At 32.2% G+C, this 19,945-nt stretch overlaps 1 protein-coding gene across 1 annotated transcript in view; it reads left to right on the top strand.

Moving 5' to 3' along the window:
* LOC129938696 (homeotic protein Sex combs reduced) overlaps positions 1-19,945 on the top strand; it is a 107,986-nt gene that overhangs the window by 33,089 nt on the left and 54,952 nt on the right. The window contains exon 2 of the mRNA XM_056046391.1: positions 6,905-7,868. Within this exon, the coding sequence (XP_055902366.1) occupies positions 6,989-7,868 (880 nt within the window). The 5' untranslated portion in view covers positions 6,905-6,988. The remainder of the gene's footprint in view (positions 1-6,904; positions 7,869-19,945) is intronic.

Here is a 19,945-nt window from a genome sequence, read left to right as displayed (position 1 = left end):
TCAAAGCATTTTCTTCTAGTAAGAAAATTGTAAGAAGGTATAATATTGTTCATATTGTAAAAATAAAGAAATCTGGTGTTCAAAAAAATTAATCTTGGACAGATTCATTTTTACCATCAGTGACAATACGCTAAAGTTTTTTACCAAAATATCTTTATGGTTTCATAGACCAATGTTTTCAACAACCTTCAATAAAAAGTTAAAAGTTTCAACTTCCAAGTGTTTCAACACACAAACTGATGTGTTTATAGAAGGTCAAGTCGTAGGTAAGTTAAAACCCACAGCTTTTAAACTCAAAATTTACTAAACATTGTATTTAAATGTGTAACCATTTACCAATTTTATATGTATTGTACGGCAATATACAGTAACAATCAAAACTTTTTCTGAATAGAAGCAACCTTGTTCAAAGTTTGAAATTTAATCATTTTATTGCTCTTCTATAACAAAAGAACTTCACGTCCCTATACTACGATGCTAATGTGATATCTCATGTAATAATACAGCTAGGTTTGACCAAAAAAGTAGAAATATCATCTTTGTTTTGAAGACATTCTCATGAATATCTAATAACTTTATACTTCTTCATCGTGTATGATATAAGTTTAAGTTTTTTTAAAAATAAGTTTGACACAAAAGTTTTATTTTAAGGAGATATAGCAACACTCTGAACTTGTCAAGAAGAAGTAATTGAGCTTTATATAATTTTCTGAAGATACATTTCAAACTTAATTTCCTTTCATTTTAATGTATACTTAGAAGTTCAACTTTAATCCTCTTCCGTTTTCCTCAATCATTATATTTCTCCATTACTATAGAAGCTACAGAAGATAGGTATATGATTATAATACAAAAACATATATAAAGCTTTGCAAGGTACCTACTCGCGCCTATACAATAAGATTAAATTACATTGCATCAAGTCGGGTACTTTAAAATTACAGTGTGTGGCGTTCTGCTTGTTGTTCAATGCGTTCATGTTGAAATGGTGTCTGCACAGTGCACCATGGCTAATATATACCTGAGCCTATACGTCATGTTGAATTTAACACGACTCTCTTGGCTGTAAATGGCCTGAGGATAATTCAATATGTGTTTAACTCAAATATTGGCGCACGAAATTCAATTAAAAATTATTTTGTATACGTTTACTCGCAGAATTGAAACTGTTTTCCTATAATGCAGTTTGTATGGATAAAATGGGTTGGTTTTTTCTTATAGAGCGTCAAACCGCTTTACGCCCAAAATCTTGACAGAAATTTAGTGTCATATTACAGAGGTCAGCAGTACAAAAGATACAAAAAGTTTAAAATCATTTTTTTAAATTAAACCAAAAGTTAAAAACAATACTTTTCATATGATAAACTTTTTCCGTGATATTTTAGCCGATAACCAATTTTTGCCAACTTTTTGTACCTTTTTGTAAATTTGTATTTCCATTGCCTTCTTCTCAAAACTTAACGAATATTGGCAATAATATTTTGTATAGAATTGAAGTGAGTACCTTTATTTATTATTTTCACAATTTAGTTCAGTATTTTTGGTAGATTTTAATATTTAACTAGCTGACCCGGCCACGCGTTTCTGTCACTAACGTTTTTTGTCATAAGACATTGTTGTAAACTATTAAAAGGAAAAATTTGTAAAAAATATAGCGACCTACACGACTGATTTCCTACTACCGTTACCCTTTATTACAATGAAATTATTATTTACGAACGAAGACCGAAACGTTAAAGCTGGTACACATATTCAGAATCTTGTTTAAAATTTGAAAGGAATGGACTTTGAACACAATTGATCAAAATATTCGCACAGCTTATGTAAGGCTAAGAGAATTTAATTTAAAACGTATTATTTGAAAGGTTTGAAAGCTTGACATAGTGCCATCTGTCAGATACTTATTCAATTCAGTCAACAGATGTCGACATCTGTAAGAATCGTTTAGAACTAACAAATAATTGTGACTGTCAAATAATTCTTTCAAGTTGGATCAAATTGCACATGGTGTACAAATTTCATTAAAATCTTTTAAGTAGTTTAGAAGATTATCGCGGGCAAACATCATGACTCGTAACTTAAATACATTAAGATAAAAAGCTGTCTATTGAAACTGTACCAACAATTTTACCAAGTCTTAAAAACGATGTTTTTCATAAGATTCTTAATTTTATCTTATAAAATAACATTTTTGAAACAAATACCTGTAATTGTTGCCAATCTATTTGAGTCGAAAATCAATTTTAACCAACTTTTAGTAGCATCTTACAAAGATTTAAAAGAATCTCCAAGAGTGATTATTGTCATGCAAAATGCTTCTGAAATCAGTGGTTCGGATTCGGATTAAAACTGTAGGTCAGCTCCATCCCTGACAACAGCACTCGCACTCAGGAGCGCAACTAATTGTTGGGCCTCTTAATTTATTTATTTTAGTTTTTGGAGTAAAAAAACCAAGCGCTGAATTATTTTTGAAGTCGTTTCTGTATCTTTGTTTATTCTTCCCGAGATATGAAGGCTAAAAGTGCGGTCTCATCGCCTTATCTTGGAACTGCCTTTAGCCTATCAAGAGGTTCTGCATCACGAAAACTTAAATTGATTTCCAAAAAAATTGGCAAAACGATACGATTTCTGCAAATCGAATTAGCAAACATCACAAATAACCAACTTGAACTTCAATTTTTATTCTTCCCATATTCCCCCTCTCCTTCTCTAAAATTATTGCCCTAAATATGTAAGTTCAAAATAACAGTTTAAATTCAATTCATTGAAGTACGGGTACTCCATAATTTTCACTCATGCAATAAATACGAGTTGAAGTTCCCCTATATACGATATACATATGCCTTAAAGAATTTATGAGAAATTCACTTGCAAAGGCTTAATTTACTTCTTTTAATCAAAAATCCATAGTTGTTTTGTTTGTTAAAAAATCAAATGTTAAAAATATATATATTTATCCTTATAGAAGATACAATGTACCTGCACTCACCAAAAACTACACCATACCATCGCACCTCTCATATACCAAAAACCTTTCCTGAACGAACGCCACTGCCGCGTCATTCACGAAACCCATAATTTTAAACCACTGGGCAATTTAGCCCTTTAGCATGTTAAATAAAAGGCCACAACAACAAAAAACAACACGAATTTAAAAAAATAACTACAAAAAGAATACCTTAAAAACTAAAACAGGCAATATCCAACTTCGTATTGGCTTTGAGAGAATACTTTCAAAATAAAACAGGAAATCGAAAAAAAAATAAGGAGATAAGGATTCCTGCTGAATACCTACCTTACCTACTCAAAATCAGTACCTTTACACTCCTGAAGCCTTAAGGATCAGGCATTAACCTCAAAAAACTATATCCCAGCCCTCTCGCCTAACGTCTCTCCTCTTGCAATCTTGACAATTTAAATTACATTTCTCCTGATGGTAAAAGGTTAAAGCAACACCATCGCAGCTCCACAGCATTCAGCAACCCACTTAGTCCTTTTTTGTTAGTTCCTTTTTCGATTGTTGTTTTTGTTAAAGAATAATAAACAGAAACCGGCCGGCCGGGCCGGGGCAAGTTTGAAGTACTCGTACAGCAACAAGAACCAATTTTCCCTTTTTTATTTTGTAGTTTAAGGTTTTGAAACTTTGCAACAACAGAACATGGGCTCTAGCTATAAGGTTGCGGAATGTTGTTAGCTATTTATCTCGATACGGGCATAAGAATAAAGAGGGGAATATATACCAACAGAAACAACGGAGAAAGAAGTTGCGGAACGACCGAACGCAGTTATGTGCATTTATCGATTAATTTAGCCAGAAAGGCTGAGAAAATCAATATAAAGAAAAGTGTTAGGAGCTTCTTTGATATGGTTGAGTGAGAATAGCAGCTCACAAAATTCAGAGCCAATGGCGGAGGTGGTGGCATGGCAAGTGGCAAGGATTGAAAATGTTGCAAGTTGTCCTGTTGGTTAAATTGTTTTTGGTGCTCGCCTTAGGTTTAGTTTTTTATTTTATTTTGTGATTTTTAATTTGATGTGTCAGTGCGGTCCTTGACCGAAGGAGGAGTTTTCGAAATAATTTAACGGGAATTTCGATTGGATTTTAGGTTTCAAACGTTCACTATAAGTTATTTACTATGCCTCGGATGTTTATATATTTTTTTAACAATTTAATGACCATGTTATCTTGATTGTTTAAACATATTGTTCGTCAGAAAATGTGTTTTACAGGTGCTGAGAAATACATATTAAGGAAAATGAGTATTAATTACGATGGATCGGTATTGATACCTATTCCCATAGATATACTCGTACTTGTGGTTTTGGCTTGGGTTTTTGAATGAATTTTATTAATTTGTATAGGCAATATATATATACATACATAACGTTTGGCACACCTTTTAAGCTAAACATTTCTTAAGAATGATAACGTGGTGATATAGTAACCATCTAACTTTCCTGAGAGAAATGACACCCATTTACCTTTGATTTCCCTTTTCTACAGGAATGTATCAAAAAAAAGAAAAAAAATTGGTCAATAAAACCTGGTCAATTAATTTTAAAAACATTGAAAAATAAGAGATGAAAGATTTTGTTTGGAAAAAAGGGGGCCAATGGACAAGGCCGTTGCTATAACAGTTGTTACGGAAATCTAATCGTTCCGACATTGTTCGCAAACTCATACTTTCTTGCTTAAATATTAAACTTTGCCAAAGTTTTTAAAAGAAAATTGTGAAAAGTACGAACTATTTTTTTTCAATTTCGAAAAAATAAGCTAAAATATGGTAATATTCTCAATTTCAAAAACTGTCTATCTAGTCAACAAAATAAAAAACTTAAAATACTAGTTGTTAACCCAAAAATTGTTTATATTGAGTTCTAATTTTTGCAAATATTCCAAAAATATGTAAGATCCTATTTTTAAGCTGGAAATTTATAAAACTTGAACATTTGAAACACAAATTTTTTAATTAGTTAAAGAGGCTCTAGCGCTAAGAAAATTGTAAGCAAATATTCTGGGATGCTACTGATAAGTTCCCATTCCGTTTGTCGATTTGTCTTGCTTAAGGTTCGTATGTTTTCGTGGTTTGTTAAAAAAAAGTTCTCAGTTGAATTTTTCTAAAAAAATTAACCAAACATTACCAAAGATATTTTACATTATGATGAAATTAAACTAATTTCAAAATCTATTTTTGTCAACGAGATTGTTGTCGAAAACCAATTTTTACCAATTTTAGAAAGATTTCTTAAGAGTTATTATTTTTTATTTCAACAAAATATATAAATTGATGGTTGAATTTAATTTGAACTATTTTTTTAAGACTTTAATTTTTAGTGGAAAAACTGATTGTTAGATTTTATTAAAAAAAAATTACTGAATGTTGAAAACAATTTTTTCTTTGAAATAAAATTATTTTAAAGCTAATATTGTTGATATTTGAGTCGAAAGTAAATTTTTACCAAGTTTTATTGTTTTGTATTGTTTTTTTTTTAGGTTTTTATTTTTTATAAGAAAAATGTATATTTCGTATAAGATTAAATTAGTTGGAAACCATAATCACAAATTTTTGAAAAGATAATTGAATCGAAAATAAATGTTTTTAGTAATTTTTGTTTGGGTTTTTATTTCTTATTAAAAAACACTATCGATTTGTTTTTTTTCAAAATTGTATCTGATATCAAAACAATTATTAATCATGTCATAAAATTATTTTGGAGATAAAATCAATTTTAGTTCGTAAAATTTTCGACGTGACAAATATTTGTTTCAGTTTTTTTTTATTTATTTATTAAAATTTAATTCAAGTCGCTAACGTTAATGGTTCGTGACATATTTACAGTTGACCAAATTTCTATGGTCAGAAACACAAAAACTCAATTTTCTTGAGAGCCCTTTCTGCTTTTTATTTTTGTAGAACAAAATTTATTTGAAGTCGATATCTCTTCTGGTTCTTGAGCTATGTACGATCTCAAAATTGACAACAGAAAATTGTTCTATTGGCTATCGCGGTTATCGGCTGAAAATTGACTACCAAATTGTCATATTGACTACCAAAATAGTCAATAGGATGAATTTTTTCGTTCTGTGTCGACAAATCGGACAGATAAAACTTTTTTGACGATTTGGTTCATCTGTGAAATCTTGCAACTTTTTTGGGCTTACAATCACTTAAGGGTTGTGGCTATAAATATTCAGAACAAGTTCTGAGGCATGCCAAATTGTTATTTAATATTTGATAATAATCAATCTTATTTCATCAGAATATTTTGTGATTAATTAATAAATAGCTTTAAACTGATTAAAAAATGTTTTCTTAAATAATTGTCAAGAGAAAATTGAATTGGGGCCATAATTCCAACATTTTTGCAGTTTCTCAAAGAGCTCAGCGATCGATTTTTGTTTAAAAATGAAACACCCCCTCCGTCCCTTAATGCAACAATTTTGTCTGTCATCGACCTCCCCTACTTGTCTAAATGTGTTATAAGTATTTAATGAATTTCATCTACGTCAAACAATAAATATCACAAGCAAATTAAGTATAGGGCTAAGTGCGCAAATAAATCTAAACGGAAAGTTTTTCTAAGCAAATATATATTTACATTGAATCACTTTTACTCAAACCTTCCATAAGAGGTGTAATCAGATTCGTACATAAAAAACTAGGAAAATTAAGTTTCACCTTCTATATTTTCTTTTATATTTGACAGAGAAGTCTTCTCCTGGATTATAGTTTCTTTTGCCTCAAAGCATTCAAAACGAGCTAATCAAGTTATATTTTATTTTTTTATGAAATAAAATCTTATACATTTTGGAATACAATTTTTACACTAACTTAATTTTTTCATCTTTTTAGAACTTATAAGAAATTGATGTTAATTTGATGGTTTTTCTTTTTATTTTTTTCAGAGCATCACACTGGACGTATTGACGGGATATATACCACCATACTATCGATCGGGAGAGAGCAGTTGTAGCGAAAAGCCCATCAAAATGGATCCCGATTGCTTTGCCATGTCCTCCTACCAGTTTGTTAACTCGCTGGCCTCGTGTTACCCGCAACAAATAAATCCGCAACAGAGCCATCAACCGAATCCTGTTGCCTCGGCAGCGAGTAGTCAAGCGAGTGCAAGTGGCAGTGGACCAGGTAGCGGCGGAGGTGGCGGCGGCGGTGGTATTCCCAATCCCACGGGTGGTGGTGCTTCACAAACTCCCGGTGCAAATGATTACTTTCCAGCGACGGCAGCCTACACACCGAATCTCTATCCGAACACACCACAAGCGCACTATGCAAATCAGGCCTATAGTTTAGGTGGCAGTTCAGGGGCGCAGCCAAATCCTGCTGATATGGTCGACTATACACAATTGCAGCCACAGCGTCTACTCCTACAGCAACAGCAACAACAACAGCAGCAGCAGCAACAGCAACAACACACGCAGCAACAACAACAGCAACAATCCAGCTGTAAATACGCGAACGATCCAACAACACCGACCGGCAATAATAACCAACAATCGATAGCAAGCCCACAAGATCTATCGACACGCGATATCTCACCGAAATTATCACCAAGTTCTGTGGTAGAGAGCGTTGCTAGATCGCTGAACGCGAAGAATGTTGTTGCCGGCGTGGTGGGTGCTGCAGGCGCTGTTGTAGGTGGCAGCAGTGGTGTGACATCGTCCAATGTTAATAATAATCACAGTAGCAATAGTCATACGACAAATGTTCCAATGCATAGTCCAAATGGTGGTGGCGACTCCGATTCGGAGAGTGATAGTGGCAATGAGGCTGGTAGTAGTCAAAATAGTGGCAATGGCAAAAAGAATCCTCCGCAAATATATCCATGGATGAAACGTGTACATTTAGGAACAAGTGAGTTGATATTTTTCTTTAACTCTTATGATTTATTGATATGTTTGAATTCAACTTTTGTTTAAAATATTCAAAATCTTTTTCTTGGATCAGCACAAATTTTGAATGAAAATTAAGAATTATTAAAATAACTATAAATGTTTGAATGAAAAAACTTTTTTTAGAAAACTTAGCCATATACAAGGCAATGGCAGATTCTTCCATTTCTCTAATTTTGATTAAAAGTTTACGTGATGTTGAACTCCTTTAACATACAAAATTAAATAAGTTTGCTTTGAAAGAAAAAAATGAGAGGTTGAAGTGTTTAACCATCACAGAGATTATCAACATTTTAAGCTAAGGAAATTTAAAAATCTGCAGAGTTCTCGAAAAAAAAAAAAATTTAAGTTGTTAAAATACAACTTGGAAATTCTTAACATCTTTTCAAGAAATAACACGGTGACGAAAATTTTCTCGAAAACTTAGTTTACTTCGTTTCTAAAGTAGTAGCGTCATCTTTTAGGAAATAAACGTTGCCAACATCAACATCTTGAAATGTCAGACATACGAATACTTAAATCATAGTACAGTAGCTTAGTCAATTCGCCAAAATATTCAACTTTATTCAATTCGCCAACTATTTTTCGATTACATAAGCCTTTTGAAAAACAATTCTTAGATATTCCGAGGCCCCAAATGCCCAAACTTTGATTATTAAAGTAGCTTACTTACTTACTTACTGTGAACTTATGCCTCACCCAATAAAAATAAACTTCTCCATCTAGCTCGGTCCCTAGCTTGATGCCTCCAGCTTTGCGCTCCAAGTTCGGTGAGGTCACTTTCCACTTGTGCGCGCCACCTGCTTCGCGGTATTCCTCAACTGCGCTGTCCTGAGGGTGTGGATTCAAAGACTTTCTACGCCGGACCATTGGTTTCCTTGCGCTCTACGTGACAAAGCCATCTTAGTCGTTGGACTTCTACGCTTCTGGTTAAGTCTACGTCTTTGTACAGCCCGTTACGCTAATCGATCCATCTTCTCCTCCACTCACATTCTATGCATACGGAACAGTAGATCACACGAAGAAATTTTCTCTCGGAACCAGCCAAGGAGCGCTTTAATCCGCTTTTCATAGGGATGATGAGAGTCTTATATAGCGACACTTTAGTCCCTCGAGAGAGGTCTTTGTTACTCAAATGCCCAAAGAAATAGTGGTTAGCAAGAGTTATTCTTCGTTTGATCTCAGCGCTGGTGTTGTTTTCTGCGTTTATAACGGAGCCTAGGTAGAAGAAGTACTTGACTAACTCAAAGTTACGTCTGTCAATGGTGACGTTTTGACCGAGACGTCGGTGTTGTAAGTCCTTTCTTGACGACAGTACGTACTTTATTTTGCCTTCATTAACCGTTAAACCCATTTTTGATGCCTCTTCCTCAATACTCACAAAAGCCCCATTGACATCACGCTGAGTTCTTCCCATTGTGTCAATGTCATCAGCATATGCTGGTAATTGGACAAACTTTTGAAACATAGTTCCTCTAGTGTTATTAACATAGCATCTGAGGTAAAAATGGGCCTCACAACTGAAAACGATTTTGCTTTAAAATTCTGGGTCATTTCAATGCCTACGACGTTGCTGGTTCTTGTGTTGGCTGAATTTAAAAAGGCTTAAGATCTAAGTTTAGATATCTCAAAAACAGTTCAAAAAGTCTCCGTACAGCAGCTTTCTTTTTGTTGATTCCTCGATAAAATATTTACTACAACAATATATAATAAAAGGTTTTTGGAAAACACAATAACAATTGTTTAAAACATGATAAAAAGGTGAAGATGGAAACTAACGTTTTTTAATGTTTCCACTTTGGTTTTTACATTTATTCCTAGTACTTTTTTCAACAAAAATACAAAAATTAGGCTGATGTACGGGGACTTTTGAGACTATTCCCAAAGAGAGGGTACTTCAGGGGTCAATATTTAGACCTACACTTTTTATTAATTTAATAATCAGAGTCAAATTTGTTAAGGCATATTTTATAAATAAAAGGAACTACTTCCGTGTTTTCAAGAAACCAAACATTTAAATAATTATTTTATTAAAAAATCTTACTTGAATCTAACAAAATAAATTTACCAAAACAACTTTTAACCTTATACTTAAACTTTAGGAAAAAATATATGAAAACTGTTCTCTAAAAATAGTTTCTAAACAAATAAAATGCTTCTGTTTTTTGTTTAAATCATTTTCAAAAAATAAATCAAATTCAAAAACAAAAACAACAACAAAAATACCAACCACCCACTCTCTGACATAATGCTGTTTAATTCTGATTAAATTCTGAATAATCATATCAAATAAAACAAATTATCTCTTAAATTTAAATTGAACTTCAAGATCATCTCCCTCTCATGTATCACTTAATCTTCAAGTTGATTTTTCTTTTTCTTTTTAAAATATCTATTATTTTTCTTTTCACGTCCTCTATACTATATACACTCGTATGTGTTGTTTGTTCAAATAAAAATAAAAAAATATAAATCGGAGGAAAAATTTAAAACGAAAAAAATTACCTTAACAAAAATGTTTTGTACTGTTAATTTTTCTTTATATAAATTCCTTTAATTATACGCATTCCAAAAAGTCATATTGTGTAGTTGTAGATATTTTGCGTTGGGTGTGTAAGATATTGATGAAATTTAGCAATCAACTATACGGCGATTACTCAAATGCGAGAGAGAGATTCCTTGGTTATATGTCATATGGAGATGGAGACTATAGCTATAGTCCTTAAGGCAAATTCAAGAAAGAACTTTTCAAGCACCCTGTCAAAACATGTAAACATCAATATGAAAAATTACTTCAGAAATCAATGTGCTTGGAAACGTAAGAAATATCATGAGATGATCTTCGAATTCCACTGTAGATACGTAGATACGTATAGAGGTACCCTACCCGCGTACAATTTGTATATACGTAAATTTTATTTTAAAATTCTATTTTCGGATTGAATTTATCGATTTGTCTTGGGAAGTGTTGATGAAATAGTAGCTCTTATGAGAAACGTGACAGCATCAATGATGGACAAATTCACGACCGATACCTATAGTATACACGTAACGTAGTTTATGCATGAAGATTGTAGAGTAGAGATGCTTTGAATAAACAAGTGCTATAAATTAAAATTTGAAATAGCTGAGTGCAGAAGATGGAAAGATAAATTTGTTGAAGATTGAAGTATAATATGTTGTTCTGATGAATGTTATAGTAGAGCACAGCATCACAGCATCACACATCACATTCCTTTCCATTAACATTAGAGTAATTGCTATTCATTTTCAATTGGCATCTTGAAAATAAAAAGAAAAAGATTAGCTACTTTTATATTACTAGGTGGGTTCTTATATGTTATGAACGTAAATCTTAGGAATATATTAAGTTCGTTTCTTTTTCTTTTTTGGGTGAAATTTATCATAATCAATTTTGAAGAATATTAAATCAAATTAATGGCTCAAATTATAGCTAACAAATCTATGTGCAAAAAGAGTGGAATTCACACCTGTAATAGTGCCAATTAGTTATTTAATAAATAAAAATAAATACAGTAGGCATTTTACAAGCTAAAAACGCTTATCACCTTGTTTTAAGCACTTTAAAACTGAAATATCATCCCATTAATATTGACCTAAGTATCTGCTATCATTGCTGAGTAAAAGACATTTATCAGTAGTAGAATAATGCTAATGTTTATTTTTAAAGTCGATTTGTATTGTTCATTTCTTAAACTAATATACCTCATGCTTTAATGGAGTCCGATAAAAGATTTACGAATTTCAATCATTTATATGCCAAAACAGAACAGAAGCTGTTTTTTTAAAAGTCAAATAATATTATATTCAAATATCAATAATCATTCCAGAAAAAGTATGTTCGACAAGATGATTTGTTTGTAGATAATGTAAATTTTTTTATGAAAAAAAATAGGTTTCAGTCAAAAACAATTAAGGTTGTAATTTGAATATCACGAAAAATCCAAAATAATTAGTTAGTTTTATAAACTTCCAAGTTTATCAAACTGAAAAAATTTTAAATATGTTTGCAAATTTTTTCAAAGATGCTTTCGGAGTAGCGAACTCCTGTGAGTCATTGGCCCTCTCACAAAATTTCCCTCATTTGAATTCAATATGTCTTTGGATCTCTGAAGATGAAATCGTTCGCAAAGCTTCAGAACTTGACTTTTGTTTTAGCCCTGGCTCAGATGGTGTACCTCCTAATATTTTGAAAAAATGGACATCCTATTTATCCTATCTTCTTCATATTTTTTTTAATGAATCGCTCAAATCTTCAATTTTTCCTGAAATTTGGAAGAATTCGTAGTAATAAAAATGAAATGATCATCCCATTGCAAAACTGTCTGTCATCCCTAAGTTATTTGAGTAAATTATTTTTAAGTCATATCGTTTAATTGTAAGTCTTTAATTTGTGACAGTCAACATGGTGTTGTTCAAAATAATTCAACAGTTACTAACCTCTTTGATTTCATTTCTTTATGTTTAGATTAAACATTAACTTCCAAACTTAAATCCCAAGGCTTTAACGATAAATTTGTTAGTTGAGTTTCGTCGTACTTAAATAATAGATCATACAGCGTAATTTTTAGGAATGAGCGGTCATCATATTTGTAAACCAACTCTGGCGTACCACAAGGTAGCCAATTAGGACCTTTACTGTTTATTTTGTACGATAACGACTTACCTTCTATTATAAAAGACTCAACATATTGACTTACTTGACGACTGGTTACTCCTACAAAATGATCTAAATAGTTTTCGCGAATGGTGTTTTATAAATAAGCTTTTACTAAACATAGACAAATGTAAATCAATGTGTTTTACACCCAAACAAAATGTTTTGGCTTTCAATTATCAATTAGACTCTTCTTATTTGACTAAACTCTCTACTTTCTCTGACCTACGTATTATTCTTGACTCAAAATTAACTTTTACAAATCATTATGACTATATTATTAAAAAAAACAAATTCTCGGATTTATAAAACGGTTTTCACATGATTTTCGCCACCCTTATATTCTTAAACTTCTTTATAAATCATTTGTAAGACCAATACTGGAATATGGCTGCAAAATATGGGCTCCCTTCAAGTTAGAAACACCACAATCGAATTTCGAAGTTCAAATGATGCAGGAATTTAGTGCTCTGTTTGTGCTAATTCATAGTGCTGAAATCTCAGTTTGGTTCAAAAATCCCTTCCCCCCTAACATGTGTTGATCCCAACTTGGCACCAAGCTAGATTCCTATAAGTTCACAAGACTCTGGTTTAGTATCACAATCTCTAGCCCCTAAAATGTTAATAACAAATTGATTGTTGCAAAATCTCCAAAGTAATTAGTGTTTTAAAATTTTGTTTGATTTAATAGTCAACTTTGAGACTAAATTTAAGGGGTAATCCAATGAAACCAATCCAGAATTCTGCGAACTTATTATCCCAAAAATAGCCCTAAATATCACTATCATAAGTTTTTTTTCTAATTTGTAACTCTTAGGTGTGGTGTTTCCAGTTTGGCACCAAAGTGGGATCACCGGAAGTTTGAGGCGAAGTGATTTTTGAATTAGAGCATACAAATTAAACTCAAAAAAGAGACTGATAGCTTTAAATCCCGTCTGTCGATTTGTCTTGCTTAACATTTTTAACTGAATATTCATAACAACATTTTGTGTGAGATCAATAATTTAAAGTCAATATCTTTTGTTATTCTCTTAATACTTAAGTCGAAAACCATCACTTTTCTGTATTTAGTTATATTTGTAGTTTTCGTGTTCTGTTAAAAATTTAAATTAACAACATTTATTATTAATTAGTTTTAAATGAATATTTTTAATTTTTGAAAAGGAATTTAGGTCGAAAGTCAATTCTTCCCAACTTTTAGTAATGTTTTGTTTTTAAATTTGTATTTCTTTGCAAAGAAAACTTTCTTTGATGTTTCCTAAAATTTTATGAGACGTCAAAAACGTTATTCTTCGTTGCATTAATAATTGCGCAGATAAAATCATTTTTTTGTTCAGTTTTTTTGATCAGTAAAAAAAGCCGTTAGTTTTTTTTTCCAAATATTATTAATTTTGATCACGTTACAATATATACATTAAATATAATTCAAGACACTAACGTTATTGGTTCTTGAGAAATTTTGGGCTAACCAACATTATTATCTGTGTTACCAAATTTGTCTGAAGTCGATATCTTCACTTGTTCTCTCTAAAATCTTTTATTTAGACCTTGAAACATCGAAAAATTTAAAAATTTTCGATTCGACAAATCGCTCCGATTGCAATAACTTCCTATAGGAAGTTAATAATATCGTCTTCGATCAAATTAAGTTTAACCAAATTTGCTCTCCGTTGAGAATATACATACAGGGTGGGGCGTGGTTACTTTCTTATTTTTAAAAATCATAACACAAAAAAATTGGCAATATTAATTTATTTATTTATTTCTGTGTACATTTAAAGTTTTTTTTTATTTGGATTTAGGAATATCTCGAAAGTGGCCACCGTTATCATCAATGCAGTGAAATAGTCGGAATTCGAAATTGTTTTTCACTTCTTCCAGCATATTTGTACTTATTTCAGCTATCGCAGCACGAATATTGTTTTTTAAAATGACGAAGGGTCTTTCAACAATCAATGTTTACCAACGATTTAATTAAGCCCCACAGGAAAAAATTACATGGGGCTTTATCTGGTGAAGATCGCCTCTAAGAGAGATGAGCCGTTCGGGGAAGTGTTCAAGCAAAATATTCATTGACCTTCTTGCAGTGTGAGCTGTGGCGCCATCTTGTTGAAACCACATTAACATTAATTTCTTCAAGTTTGGGCAGAAAAAATCCACAATCATGCTTACATAACGTTCAGAATTGGCCGTAACTGCTCTTTCGTTCTCTTCAAAGAACCATGGGCAAATAATGCCGATTCTGGATATTGCACACCAAACAGTCACCCGTTCTGTATGCAGAGGCTGCTCATGAAGTTCCTTCTCAACTCCAATATAGCATTTTTTGTTCACACATCCTGAAATATGGAAATGTGCCTCGACACTTATAAAACAAGGGCGTCCTGAGGCAGGTTTTCAAGGAAGGCTTCATATGAATTTTTTCGGGCAACATAATCGCGTGGATTAAGTTGTTGCATCACTGCCAATTTGTATGGGTGAAAATTAAGTTCCTCATGAAGAATTCGTCTCACTGTGCTACTAGAAATCCCTTAAGCAGGTTTATTATGTTTTTTATGCACACTACCGGTATCCTTGAACGTCGATTTCCGATCAGGCACACGATCTGCAGGTGCGATATTGAAATGGTTTCTAAGAAACGCTGAATAGTTATGATCGAACGGCTGAAAGAAAAGTAGACCTCCACGGCGAACGCGTGCTCTTGCTTTGACTACTGCATTGTTGACACTTAACCAGTCATAACTAAAACCTTAGTTAACGTGCTTTCGAACAAGCCATAAACCAACGCTCTACTATTAACAGCCGCTGAGTTGCAAGAATCTCATATAAGGAAGTAACCACGCCCCACCCTGTACAAAAAGTTTGTCTGGTTTCTGTTGCAAAGTCAATGTAACCAAGGGGTGTAATCGGCTAAGGTGACAATTGACTATCATATTTTTAATAGTCAAATTGACTATCACAGAGTTTTTGTAAGTGTAAGCTGATTCAACTCAATTCAATTGGATTGAACAATTCCAGATAATAATTGTCACAAGCTTTGTCCGTCACAAGAATGTGTTTTTGTACCGAAAAAAGGAAACTGAACAAATTTTCCAATCGTTTTTTGAAAGCGTCCGGTAGTTCTACTCAGAAACGACATATTTGTAGGAAAATGACTTCGTTGTGACAGCTTTTTAGGTATCAATTAGGATATCACCTTAAATACATAGGTCAAATTAAAATATCCAAAAAAAAATTTGACATTACAAATTGATTTTTCTAATGTTGCGTGTTAAAATTGTTCATACTTTGGAATATTTATTTTTAAATATCACAAATATTTTTTTTAAAAATCAATATTTTTGCCAAAAATTAAAATTTTGAAGAATTTATCAATCAATTTTAATGCATAAAATGACATATATTTGGTCTTTTTCAAAACCTGTATGTGTTCATTTCATTGAAATATAATATTTTTTGAATATAATAAGAATAATTTGAATTAAAATAATTGTATAACAAGCTACAGATAGTTTCTAGAGGCAAAATACTATAGATTCGAATTTGTATATTTATTCTTTTCACATTTCTCAGCAAGATACAAATAATGGTGATGTATTTCAAAATAATAAATCTACTTAAATTTCGTTTAAGCAAAATAGTCTATGTATCTATTTCAAAAGATTAAATTTACTTGAAATATTTTTCTTAAAATCATCTAGAACCTAACACTTTAATAAGATACATTTAAATATCTTTTTACTATTCTTAATTTTCTTTTTCAAATTAGAACGAGTAAGTCTTTCCACCCGCACACATAATAAAATAAAATATTGTTATGCAAAAGTAAAAAAAATCAAGTATAGTTAATCATTATAATGTATTTCTTTTTGTTAAAATAAATGCAAAAAAATCTCCACCTCGTTATAAACAACACCTGAATAAAAACCCACACGCACAATTCATAATAAATTGCGCCTCTTTTATGTTGCATTTTTAATTAAATTCCATCGATGCATTAAAAACTAACGCAGAATAATTATTATTAAATTACCTGCGTGTACTTCATTCTTGATGCTATTTAATTTAAACTTAATGTTGCTTGACATTACAATGTGTCTGTGATTAATTCATCTTAAGAAAAACCATATCAAAAAGAAAAGAAAATGTATATCATCACAAAAACAAAACATTATACTCATATACCGGTTGATTAATAAACGAGGGCATTATGTCAAAGAAGGTAGACATATAAAAATTCAACCAGACTCTAGTGATTCCATAAAAATAAAAAACAAATATAATAAAAGATAGATTATCCTTAATGGGTTTGTGCCTCTGATGCTCAGAAGCGCAATTTCTTATCGCATTATTTTGAAGACAAGCACCTATTCTTCTATACAGTACCAAGATCCAAGACCAACAGCTCCTAGTCTGGGGCAAAACTCAATTATTCGCTCGAGGTATGAAATGATCTTCCGATTGATTGCCAGTAGTACCTAACCTACCTAAAAAAAAAAGTAGGTGAACTTGTAGCCGATGCGATGTTGATGAAGTTGATGCATCTACATTCTACGAGGTGATGATGAGAGCTGATTTTGTGGAGCAGTTTTAAGTTGATGCATCAGACTCGAATCCCGATGCTATGGTGATGGTGATGGTGACGGCAGCACGACGGATGCCAGCAGCTGAAGATTTATTGAAACGAATCGGCTGCTGCAAGTTTTATTACCTAAAAATAAACAAAACAAAAAGAAAAGTGTCCATCCAATAAATCAAAGAATCACAGAGAGGGAGCAAGGAACTTCCGCATCATGTAATCAAGAAGAACTTGTTGTGCCTCAAGGTACGAGTACATAAACATAACCTACCTATACCTTCCTACCTACATACTCGAACTACCTTATAGATTGCATTGAACTATAACCAATTGAAGCAGCACACAATTAATTTGATTGCCTGCAAGCGATTAATTTTATCGAACCCTGGTTAAGATTGTGTGTTTCATTTTTATGGGAAACAAGGAAACTTGAAGAACAATTTTTGTTATTTTTTAACAAAGTATCTGACCAAGCCCACCTTCCTAATTAGCGTGATCGTTTCGATCAAGAATACGCCTTTGGCTGACAAGATCGGCAAAGACATTTATTAAAGTCGTATATAAAATAAGAAGCACTGAGAAAATGTATGCAATCAATTATTCATATAATAAAAATTATAAAATACTTAATATGGCAAAAATTTTGTATAAAAATTATAAATTGTGGGAGTGAATTTTTATAAAGCGTGGTGACGCGGTGAGTTTGAATTTTTGTTTCTCTATGTAATTTTTGATTTTTATTCAGCTCAAGCCTTCAGCGAAGTCAGCACTCGTTGCGCGGATGATGGCACAAAGCCAAATCGAATTAATCAGATAGTCTTTATAAAACGAATAGTGATAAAGTATGATGGTGGAAAAGACATTTATTTAAGTTTGGTTTTAATAAATGAAAAAAGATGCAATTTTATATTTTTGTGAATTGAAATAGTATATAAAAGGTCATCTAAATTATTGTATAATGATAAATGCTTTTCTTTGATGTTCAAAAATATTAAGTTGTGAATTTGGCTTTGAGTTAATTATGCTGTCTTCCTTTTAATTGGGAATAAATTATAAATCTTTTACTTTTCTCAATGGCCGCAAAGATTAATTTATTTTTGATGTTTTGTTTTTTTTTTTTGGTTTTGTATGAAGTGAGTTGTCGTAAATCGTCGCTCATCGGAGCGAAAAGTAAAAATTTATATTTACATATTTTTAATTAAAGACACGAGTGAGCATTTGCTTTTCAAATAGTTAAGTTGCTGAATAATGTATTTTTAATTTGTATATACGAATGCAAAAATATGTTTATCTATCTGTGGTTAAAAAAGATGGAATTATTTTTAAAACATTAATGATGTTAAGCTATTTAGACTAAGTTTTGATGTAACTTGATTCAAAAATCCGATCGCAGAACTTATCAGTTGTAAACTTAATATACGCCAAGTTTCAAGTTTTAAGGCCTTTGAGTTCAAACTCTTGAATCAATTTTAATAGATAATTTGTAGGTACGTAGAGTTGTTTAGTGATTTGATTTGAATTTTATAAAATGTCACTATTTTTGAGAGACAAAACTGTTAAAAAAAGGAAAGTTCAATCATTTGTTTAAATGTTTAAACATAATGTGTATTGTAATCCTTAGAAGCATAGCGACTCAAAGTGATCAATTATTGCGTTTGATGTTCGTATACGTCTTAACATTTAGGGTATCTCCTTTTTTAGACCATTCCTCAAGAAAACGTAGAGGCATCAACTTTAAATATATTCAAATATTTTAAAATAAAATTCAGTAAACAAATCATTGTTCAATTTAAATTTAAAAATAAACTCAAAAATTTAGCTGACCCCAAATATTCTCACCAAATGCCTTCGACTTTAATTAATTTATTATAATTCTTTATATATATTTAAATAAACTGTTGTTTGTTTGTCTGCCCATATGTTTTACGAGAAATAAATTACATTATCTTTAGAATTATTTTCTGCTGCGAGGAATGACGTTTTTGAAATCTTACTCACTTAACTAGGGCCTCACCCAACAAACTTCTACATCTAGAAGATTTTGGGAAAATCCAAACATGGCTGAATAATTTTTATGGTTGGGTGAGTAAAGGCCAGGCCACACTACACTAAAACCAGCAGTGCCCTTGGGGTGGTGAACGTCCGTCCGCGTCAAATTTTGAGTTTTGTTTTTAGTAAACCGGCCTGATATATGTTTTTGGCTGCCAGTGACGTTAACTTCCAGAAACAAGATCCACCTCCACATCCGACGAGCTGACGCTGCGCATAGCAAGTAGGCCACGTTCTCGGGAGTAGACACTCTTTCCCTTATTCCTGGTGTTCCTCTTTCCTTTTCCAGATGTTTCTGCACGGTATGGTGGTTCCACTGCCTTATGGACTTGTCCTTATCCACGCTCCTGTCCCTAGCTAGATGGCTCAAGTTGCGCACTTCAAGTTTGGTAAGGTCGCTTTGCACTTGTGACCACCACATGATACGCGGTCTTCCTCTCTACAGGACACTGTACGCATGAATTCGAAGACTTACCGGGCCGGAGCATTGGTTTCTATTCGCCCTACATAACGCAGCCATCTCAGGTGTTGGAATTGTATCCTTATGGCTAAGTCTTTATTCGCGTACAGCTCATAGTGCCATCTTCTTTTCCAATCACGTTCTATGTATACGGGATTGTAGATCTCGTGAAGAACTTTACTCTCAAAACGACGTTAGGTGCTTTCATCCGCATTCGTCAGAGTCCATGCAGGACAGGGGTGATGAGAATCTTATATAGCGACAATTAATTAA

Source organism: Eupeodes corollae, chromosome 1 (genome assembly GCF_945859685.1).
Source record: "Eupeodes corollae chromosome 1, idEupCoro1.1, whole genome shotgun sequence".
NCBI lineage: Eukaryota > Metazoa > Arthropoda > Insecta > Diptera > Syrphidae > Eupeodes > Eupeodes corollae.
This window is presented reverse-complemented; position numbering and strand designations above follow the sequence as displayed.